Genomic DNA, 11,016 nt, shown 5'->3' on the forward strand with positions numbered 1-11,016 from the left:
GGGGCGGCCCTGTCCTGATTCAATTCAGCTGAAGCCAAATCTGAAGATTCAATGCTGATTCGGAGAATCAGATTCAGCCATAGACACAGCTTTATATGTTTTTTCAACATATCTTGAGGTAGGGGCAGATAGAGCGCATGGTCCCTGACGGACCCAGAAGTGCTTCTGGTCCACTTCCGGGTCTGCTGCCGAGTGTGCTGGGGCCCCACGCCGTGCTCCTATGGGACGTTCCATCTACCCCACCACTGCAGCATTCACGAGCTGCCTGGTACCTTGAGGTATGTAGAAAAAACATTTAAAAGCTGTGTTTATGTCCGAATCATTGAATCTCTCCGAATCGATTCAGAGGGTTCCGATTAGATTCAGAGAGGTTAAAAGGTCTCCTGATTCTATTTAGCTTCGGCTGCTGAATCGAATCAGCGACCAAAGATTCGCGTAGCCCTAAATGCTCAGCCCCAGCCTGCAGGCCAGATCTAGCCTGCAGAGCTGTGTTATCTGGCGTGCAAAGCTTCGCAAATCTTGAAATTTGGTGGAGGGGGAGTGGTGGCAGCATTGACTGCCAACTTCCTTTCCACCAAATTTCTGGACCTACAGGGAGACCTGTCAACTAGATCTGCATGTGCAGGATCACACCCAGAGACGGATCCCCACGTGCAAGATCTGGCCGACCTTGCACCACTTGCATGTCCCTGCAGGGTGAGAAAGTTGGGTGCCCCTGGTTGTAAAGAACTGACCCATTTGGCAATGTACAAATTGACTATCTGCTACACAAACATTAGACAGCTGTACAGAAAGAAAGTTCAGTATCAAAGGCTTTTAAAAATTATATGATAGGCACCAAGAAATCCACAAAAATGGCAATGCTTATGGAAGTTTAACTATCAGGTTAAATATGTTTTAGGACTGCACTACACTTCCTGGAAACACTGTGGTACAACGAGATCAGTTGGAGCAAGACAATACAAATGTAAGTGAAACCCAAACTATACAGACCCTCCAGCGATTCCCTTCTGGCTTCAAAATATGCATGGACACAGTAATAACTGTACAGAAACAGTCTTAGCCAACACTATACTAGAACCCTTCTATATAGCAAATTAGTATATTTTGCACCAGATGTGCAATGCCTTTATTTTTTTATTTATTTTAGGTATTAGATTTTTGCCTTTAATTTAAAATTAAATAGCTTCTATTCTGACTCCAACCTCAGACTGGTGGCAACAAGAACATTAATATCTATTAATGCACAGATAAGAACCAAGTAATTTGTCTAAACTTTCAGAAGTTGGAGCTTTCAACTCTAAAACATTGGAACTTTGCTTGCTGTCTTAAAGGGGCATGTTCCCAGAGGGCTGTAGCAGTCAGTACCTTCTGAAAGTCAACCCCCTGTATGGGGTTTCAATTATAGCACCTAAAAACATGAAGCCTATGTGATAAGTCCTTTAAGAAACCTTGACCATGAAACCAAGTAAATTGTAAAAAGAAGAACAAGTACGGGAAAAATACTGTAAAATGAAACAGGAAAAAGAATCACAGCAATGTTTTACTCTTTTTTTTTTTTTTTTTTTTTTTAGAAAAGAGAAACGTTGTCAAAATGGGGGCATGCGTGTTTTGTTGTTATTTTCAGCCAGGCAGCAAGATTTGCAGTGTGAAGTTATCCATGCTCAAACAATAAGAATTTTATTTCCTGCAGCCTAATTCAATTTTTTTAGAGAAAAAAGTTCAACACTTTCTCCATTATAAATTAACAAGCAGCAGGGTCTATGCTTCCTGCACAATGACATAAATGACTTAGAGATGAGGTTTTGGGGCACCTGCCCAGGTGGCCCACATTTGCTGCATACCATAACACTCAGCTGTGCTCTGCAGCCGTTTCATGCACCCTAATGTGAAGAAGAACTCTGAACAAGGCCAATGGATCTGTGACTAAACAAAGGCCGATGTAATACCTGTAGTTTGGCTTAACTGTTACTTGGTGCTCCATGAATAGCATGAATTAGGAAAATATTTTTCCCTTTTTTTCTTCCCTTACCCTGGCACTTTTGGGAAGGCAGAGAATTACTTGGGCTATATTCTGCAGTTAGGATTTGACCCTAAAACTCTTTGTGTATCTGCCCTAGCAAATATTGTTGTCAGAATATTAGTTTAAGGGATCCTTCTATATTGGATTCATCTTACTTGGTTAGCTCTTTAAATTCTTCATATTCTTGTTTCGAACTTGCCAGTTCACTCTGAGTATGCACTAGCTGTGCTTTCAGCCTTTCAAGTGATGCCACAGAATTGTTTTCAGTTGATATGGTGGTGATGGAATACAAATGATGACCTAAGCAACAAACAGAAGTCAGGCTGTATAGCACAAAACCATAAGCTCCATCAACAAGTTATAATTAATCAGCTTATGACCATTTTACCAACTGAGTCTAAAAAAAAGTTAGACACTAGCAACAGTTAACAAAAAATTAGGCAGTGTATTCATTATTACTATTGCCGTAGACTGTCTTTATTATATAGCTAATGACAATGGAATAGGATGAGCATATTGAGCAAGACCCTGGGAGCACTGAATCTGAATTACCACCTGCAGAAAAAATAATGTCTTAGACAAAAACAAAACAAAAAAAAACAGAACAAAAGGCCATTTGCGATAGCAGCCAAGGACCTCTAGTATTTCTGAAGGAAAGCAGTAGTACTAGCATTAACATCAAGCCTAGATGCCTTAGGCATGAAGCAAGACCTGCCTTGTACAAATGCAGAAGATGGCTACTCCCATAAGAGCTTAAAACCATGGCTTTCTAACATTTTACACTCAAGGCACCCCTTGGAAAACACTAACTTAGTTTTCACTCATTTTTTGAATATGAAAAAATAGCAGCACAATTCTTCTGTTGCAAAGAACTCAGAAAGACTACAACAGATCAGTATGATTTTAAACGCAATGGATTCCTATGTGAATCAAATTTGTACGCCTAACAGTGTTACCACTATGTGGCACCCCATGGCACTCTTGATGAGAATAAATGGAGTAAAATCTAGGTAGAAGACAGACAAAAGATAGATATACATAGAAAAAGGAGTCAGTATAAGTAGGACTGTGGTCTTAACACATACCAGAAACCTAATTGGTTATGTTTTTGGCAGACATGGAAAGGGTGAATTAAAAAAATATATTTTTAAAATCTCATCATGACACATATTGAAGATTTTTTTTCAAAATGTTTTTAACATTACTGCATCATATGGTAAATTGATAAAAATGATTAGAGTATGAATTTTTCTCCAAGTGCATGTTTCACATTTAAAGTGATATTTCTAAATTAAATGCATAATGCTGAATCTGAGAGTGTTCATTGTAACTTTGCAAGCTTTTTCTTTTAAAAAGAAGTTAAAGTTTGAATATGTGAAATCGAATGGCATTTCTGTGATCCTCAGCATTACCACTGCTTGTAGGGTGGTTTAAACTCTCTAACTCAGTGGTTTTCAACCCTTTTTCATCTGTAGGCCCCATTCGAAATTTCAAATGGGAGGTGAGGACCTCTTTGAATTGCAAGTGTGGGTATTCACACATTTTTGATTGATCATAGTCACCTTCCGTGGACCCCTTAGACAGTCTGCAGACCCCCAGGGGTCCGCAGACCACAGGTTGAAAAACACTGTTTTAAGACAAGTAGAGTTTCTCAAAAACACTTTATTAGCACCTTTTAATAATGTTATATCCAGGACCAAAGAATGGACTACCCCTTTAGAAAGCATGCTAGCTTTTGTATTCAAGTGAAGCATGACTACCTTGAAAAACATTTCTAAATACATAATGCTAGGGTTTCATGCTTATTGTACCTAAATAAGCCAGCATTATACACAACATGGAATATAAACTTTTCTTTCTCTCTCGTTTATAAATATACTGGCTCAGCAAGACCAACAGGAATAAAAAGCTACAAAAGCACTTAGCTTTTGGTGTTAAAATTTGAAGGTTTCACTTTGAAGAGTGCCATCCTTTGAGTAAGATACTTCTTTTAAACTCAAAACATGTATTTACTCATGAAAGGAATAGGGAGTTTTTACCTCCGTTATTTTTCTCTGTGGCTGAAGCCTCCAAAAAAGCCTTTTCTAGTTCTGCAGTAGTTTGAGCATCAATTTCTTGAACCCTTCTCACAGATGGTAAGGAACGAAGTCTTTTATTCTCCTCTCTAAGGTTATGATTCTCCATGGCATACTTTGCAATTCGTGGGTGTTGATCCATCTGTGAATAAACAGATGCACAAAACAGTTGATGATGCTTTACAAAAAAGGCTATTTATATATGGCTGCCAATATGTCACTTTTCAAAAACATTAAACTGTAAATAAAACAAAACACATTTCCTAAATTAAGAAGGACTGTTCAGATTTGCTATGCAGTAAGCTAAATTAATGTTTACTGAAATCAACTCTTCATGAGCAGTTATGGTTAAAGACTAAAAGAAAATTATTTTATGTTCTAAAGTAAGTCAGGACAATATGCAGTTTTAGTTTTGATCATTCCAACTGAGTTTCTTCTTCTATAATGCAACACAATTTAAGTCTAGAATATATATATATCTTCCTATTCCAAGTTAAAACTAAAAGTACTTCATGTTATTTAAAACAGAACTGAGGTCTCATTTCCTTAATATCAAGAAGCCAGCAACATAAGGATGACATGCTCCCACCTGAGTTCACTGAATTGAAAAACTGAAAAAAAAAATGTTGTCCATTAACATTTCTTATTTTAAATACTAACAATAATCATGGTTTTTAAATAATAAGGAAACAAAGTTTTATTTGTGCTGTTTGTTAGCCCTGTCATGTTCTTGTGGAACGGATAAACAAGCAAACAGGTTTACTTGTTGTCTTAACGTCTTCAATTCTTCTCTCAGTTCGTTGATGAGGTCGTCCTGCTCTTTGGGCAATAAATTGCCACCTGCTTCTTTATGTAGTCTCTCCAAGCGAACTATATGGTCTTCCCGGAATTTAACTATCATTTTATTGGACTGAATGAACTTCTCCTTTTTTTCACAGAGATCTTCTAGTTGAGCAACTTTTTCTAACAAAGTCTAAAAAATAAACAAAGTTGATTTAGTAGAAAAAATGGTAGCAAAACCAAACTGAATTGCCAGCATATACATAACACAAATCTAAACATGGCACAAGTTCAAAACAATATTATGCAAACCAGACAAATGAGATTATTCCATTCAGATTTCTGTAATGAAACTAACCTATGTCTTAACACACACACACAATCTAATTATACATAAAAAAAAAAAGTTATGATTTATTCTTGGCATCAAACTTTGGAATTACCTTAAATTTACAGTTCTAATAGTTTATAAACCCTTACTGTGGCTACACCTTACTGTTTTGTGATTATGTATTATAAAATAAAATATTGTTTAAACAATGTATTGTGCTTCAGTATACTCACTCACCTTAAGCACTGACCCAAAACTAAGCATGATGCAGTGTGTTCTTACCTTCTTTTCACTTTCAGACTTCTCCAAGAAGAGCATTGCCTCAAGAAAATTGTTCATGTAATTCTTCTCCTCTCTTTGCCCAGCAGCAGCTTAACAGAAGGGTAAAGAATAAATCACTTTCTACATAATGATAAAGATTGTCCATGTTTTCCTTCATGCTAAAAGAGCTACCTATACATCCATCCCCCCCGCCCCCCATCATTCTTGACGGGTAATTTCGCTAGTAAGATATAAAAACTTTATTCTGACAATTCAAGTTAACAAAGTTGTACACAATGAGTAGGTGTTTTGAATTCAGTTTTTTAAAAACAAAAATTAATGACATTCAGCTAAGAAAAGAGTAAAATATTTAAGTTTCAGTTACTTTTAACACTAACCTAAAATTTTCATTATTGATTTTACAATGTATATATAATAAACTGAACTATTTTAGGGCTTGTCCTGAAACTTAAGGAAGCTTAGGAGAAACTTAGGGAAGCTAATTCAAATGAATTAAATGTAAGAATTTAGAAGTGGATTAATTCCAAATGAGTGTTCAGAGTGCTTTAATGCAGCTTAGCAAATCAGCTTTAAAAGTTAATTTGGATTTATTTTCCTGAGTATCCCCAAGCAGACAAGCTGAGAGAGATTTATAAAGACACACCAAACACCACAGAATTAAAGTACCTAATAACTTTCTCATTATAATGCATGTAATTTTTAAAAGACCAACATGTTTTAAAATAAGCAGTTAATGATATTTCACATCTTTAAAATTGAAGCCTAATATGTAATAGTTTGTGTTCATGAAACTTGACATACATGTGTCCATTGTATCAACACTTGCACACAAAATTTAAATTTTTTAAAATTTTATTTTATTTAAGGTAAATGGTCATTTAGCAGATTTAAGTCACGCTACTTTTCCTGGTGTTCCTACCAACTGTAACAGCTGTTAAACCTTCACAAACACAGCAGTGCAGAGCAGTGCAGCACCTTGTAGACTGATTTATTCAGAGGCATCAGTTTCCATAGCCTACAGCCTGCTTTGTCAGATGCTATAAATGACATGCTATATCCATTCAGAGCATCTGATGAAGTAAGCTGCATCTTATAAAAGCTTATACCCCTCTAAAGGAGTTAGTCTATAATGTATCACTTCTGCCTAATGTCAGACTGGTATGGCTAGTTACCTCTCTAAACACAGTAAATCTAACTGATGGATTCAACATCACACAAAATCTTGTGTGTATGGTTTAATATCTTATCTTTCACATAGCAACAAATGTGTGATTTTTTTTGCAAAATCCAAGTAAAGATGATTTATAGTCATTGGGTGTCTCAAGTGCTCCTAATGCTCTACTGAAATTCTTAATTGCTTGACAAGGTCAGGCCACAGTCGGTGCAAGGCCACAGTAAGAGTTACAAGGCCAAGATAACAACAATAGTAATAAAATACTATAAGGTACAATATTTCCAGTTAGAATTATACTTAATAGGAAGCTTGTCAGGATCTAAACTGTATAATTGTTCAGTGAAAAGTTCATGGAAGTAAAATTTACAGATTGACAAAAATCTCATTATTATCCAATTTATTTTCTATTTATTTTGTATATCAAAACAAGCTCTTTTACTCTTCTCCCTCCCACACCAATATTTTTTTTCCTAAAACAACCGTGATAAAAAACAAAGGCTGACAAACAAATAAAAAGGTTTGTGCAACAAACGCACCTAGTGAGGAAAAGCAGAAGCCTCTATGAATAGATAATCGTACGCCTATTTTGACTTATCCCAAGGGCTTGGCCATGACTATTTTAAAAACCAGAATCTGGAGGATTATAGTTATTAACCAAAATAAAACTGTAATAGAACTTTCACTTAATACATATACACTAAGAAAAAAAGAAATAAAATGAATCCATTAGATTAACAAAAGTGACTCCAAAATTTTAAAAATCTGCAAAATAGCAATTATGCTGTATATAAATATCCAGGTGATACATAAACCCTAAACCATACAAATTAGGAAAAAAAATTCCTCACTCCCATCCCCCTAGCAAGTCAATGAGCAAATAGCTCCCCCCACCCCAAACAAAAAAAGTTTTATCATTCCAGAATGCAACAAAGATCAAAGTTTTTTTTCTTTTGTCTCCTACCTTGTAAAACAGAAATATCATGTGTAGACTGTCCTGAAGTAAACTGAGCAAGCTGTTCCTTCAGTTTTTTCACCTCAGCTTGTAGCTGGCTCACATTTCCTTGTGTGTCTTCATTTATAATAGCCTTTTGTCAAAATTGTAACAAGAGGGTATCAGGAGGAATAAATACAATTCTTAAGGTTGCATTTTAAATACTGTAACATTAAAAACAACTCAGATTAATCAGAAAGCAGTAGGTAACTATCAGCAAGACTTTCTTTAAAAACAGCAGAGTTCAACTTAAATTTTATTCTACTTCATTAGCTTCTGAAAACTAAAAATCACAATCTCTTGGAAGAATTAATCCCTGAAAAGTTTAGGTGAAAAAAAAATTACACACACACACACACACGGGCTGTGTGAAGCTTCAGTCCCTAATTTGATTCGGTGGAGATTCAGCCCAATTCGGTTGGCGAATCTCCAGAATGAATCAAGAGACCCTTTAATCTCTCTGAATCTAATCTGAACCCTCCGAATTGATTCGGACATAGACACAGCTTTAAACCTTTTTTCTACATGCTTCAAGGTACCAGGTGGCTCATGAATACTGAGATGCTGGGGCAGATGGAGCATCCACCAGGACTGTGGGGCACTCCCCAGTGTGCTCAGGAGCAGACCTGGAAGTGTACCAAAAGCACTTCCAGTTCACTTCTGGGTCCAGTGGGGAGCACACAGAGGGCCCCTCCCGTGCCCCCCAGGCTCAGTGACTTGTGCCTCCTGGGTCTGGGGGGGCAGCTGGGGTCCCCCCATGGCCAATCACTGAGCCAGGAGGGCATGGGGGGGCAATGTATATATAATAAACTGAACTATTTTAGGGCTTGTCCTGAAACTTAAGGAAGCTTAGGAGAAACTTAGGGAAGCTAATTCAAATGAATTAAATGTAAGAATTTAGAAGTGGATTAATTCCAAATGAGTGTTCAGAGTGCTTTAATGCAGCTTAGCAAATCAGCTTTAAAAGTTAATTTGGATTTATTTTCCTGAGTATCCCCAAGCAGACAAGCTGAGAGAGATTTATAAAGACACACCAAACACCACAGAATTAAAGTACCTAATAACTTTCTCATTATAATGCATGTAATTTTTAAAAGACCAACATGTTTTAAAATAAGCAGTTAATGATATTTCACATCTTTAAAATTGAAGCCTAATATGTAATAGTTTGTGTTCATGAAACTTGACATACATGTGTCCATTGTATCAACACTTGCACACAAAATTTAAATTTTTTAAAATTTTATTTTATTTAAGGTAAATGGTCATTTAGCAGATTTAAGTCACGCTACTTTTCCTGGTGTTCCTACCAACTGTAACAGCTGTTAAACCTTCACAAACACAGCAGTGCAGAGCAGTGCAGCACCTTGTAGACTGATTTATTCAGAGGCATCAGTTTCCATAGCCTACAGCCTGCTTTGTCAGATGCTATAAATGACATGCTATATCCATTCAGAGCATCTGATGAAGTAAGCTGCATCTTATAAAAGCTTATACCCCTCTAAAGGAGTTAGTCTATAATGTATCACTTCTGCCTAATGTCAGACTGGTATGGCTAGTTACCTCTCTAAACACAGTAAATCTAACTGATGGATTCAACATCACACAAAATCTTGTGTGTATGGTTTAATATCTTATCTTTCACATAGCAACAAATGTGTGATTTTTTTTGCAAAATCCAAGTAAAGATGATTTATAGTCATTGGGTGTCTCAAGTGCTCCTAATGCTCTACTGAAATTCTTAATTGCTTGACAAGGTCAGGCCACAGTCGGTGCAAGGCCACAGTAAGAGTTACAAGGCCAAGATAACAACAATAGTAATAAAATACTATAAGGTACAATATTTCCAGTTAGAATTATACTTAATAGGAAGCTTGTCAGGATCTAAACTGTATAATTGTTCAGTGAAAAGTTCATGGAAGTAAAATTTACAGATTGACAAAAATCTCATTATTATCCAATTTATTTTCTATTTATTTTGTATATCAAAACAAGCTCTTTTACTCTTCTCCCTCCCACACCAATATTTTTTTTCCTAAAACAACCGTGATAAAAAACAAAGGCTGACAAACAAATAAAAAGGTTTGTGCAACAAACGCACCTAGTGAGGAAAAGCAGAAGCCTCTATGAATAGATAATCGTACGCCTATTTTGACTTATCCCAAGGGCTTGGCCATGACTATTTTAAAAACCAGAATCTGGAGGATTATAGTTATTAACCAAAATAAAACTGTAATAGAACTTTCACTTAATACATATACACTAAGAAAAAAAGAAATAAAATGAATCCATTAGATTAACAAAAGTGACTCCAAAATTTTAAAAATCTGCAAAATAGCAATTATGCTGTATATAAATATCCAGGTGATACATAAACCCTAAACCATACAAATTAGGAAAAAAAATTCCTCACTCCCATCCCCCTAGCAAGTCAATGAGCAAATAGCTCCCCCCACCCCAAACAAAAAAAGTTTTATCATTCCAGAATGCAACAAAGATCAAAGTTTTTTTTCTTTTGTCTCCTACCTTGTAAAACAGAAATATCATGTGTAGACTGTCCTGAAGTAAACTGAGCAAGCTGTTCCTTCAGTTTTTTCACCTCAGCTTGTAGCTGGCTCACATTTCCTTGTGTGTCTTCATTTATAATAGCCTTTTGTCAAAATTGTAACAAGAGGGTATCAGGAGGAATAAATACAATTCTTAAGGTTGCATTTTAAATACTGTAACATTAAAAACAACTCAGATTAATCAGAAAGCAGTAGGTAACTATCAGCAAGACTTTCTTTAAAAACAGCAGAGTTCAACTTAAATTTTATTCTACTTCATTAGCTTCTGAAAACTAAAAATCACAATCTCTTGGAAGAATTAATCCCTGAAAAGTTTAGGTGAAAAAAAAATTACACACACACACACACACGGGCTGTGTGAAGCTTCAGTCCCTAATTTGATTCGGTGGAGATTCAGCCCAATTCGGTTGGCGAATCTCCAGAATGAATCAAGAGACCCTTTAATCTCTCTGAATCTAATCTGAACCCTCCGAATTGATTCGGACATAGACACAGCTTTAAACCTTTTTTCTACATGCTTCAAGGTACCAGGTGGCTCATGAATACTGAGATGCTGGGGCAGATGGAGCATCCACCAGGACTGTGGGGCACTCCCCAGTGTGCTCAGGAGCAGACCTGGAAGTGTACCAAAAGCACTTCCAGTTCACTTCTGGGTCCAGTGGGGAGCACACAGAGGGCCCCTCCCGTGCCCCCCAGGCTCAGTGACTTGTGCCTCCTGGGTCTGGGGGGGCAGCTGGGGTCCCCCCATGGCCAATCACTGAGCCAGGAGGGCATGGGGGGGGGGGGGGGGGGG

At 36.7% G+C, this 11,016-nt stretch overlaps 1 protein-coding gene across 1 annotated transcript in view; it reads right to left on the minus strand.

Annotated features, from left to right (window-relative positions):
* Positions 1-11,016, minus strand: part of KIF15 (kinesin family member 15) — a 57,233-nt gene that overhangs the window by 29,246 nt on the left and 16,971 nt on the right. Inside the window, exons 12-16 of the mRNA XM_014518522.2 lie at positions 10,183-10,306; positions 5,492-5,580; positions 4,862-5,071; positions 4,063-4,240; positions 2,179-2,323 (exon numbers count right to left, since the gene is read on the minus strand). Coding sequence (XP_014374008.1) covers positions 2,179-2,323; positions 4,063-4,240; positions 4,862-5,071; positions 5,492-5,580; positions 10,183-10,306 — 746 coding nt within the window. The remainder of the gene's footprint in view (positions 1-2,178; positions 2,324-4,062; positions 4,241-4,861; positions 5,072-5,491; positions 5,581-10,182; positions 10,307-11,016) is intronic.

This window comes from Alligator sinensis, unplaced genomic scaffold, assembly GCF_000455745.1.
Source record: "Alligator sinensis unplaced genomic scaffold, ASM45574v1 scaffold54_1, whole genome shotgun sequence".
In the NCBI taxonomy this organism is placed as follows: domain Eukaryota; kingdom Metazoa; phylum Chordata; order Crocodylia; family Alligatoridae; genus Alligator; species Alligator sinensis.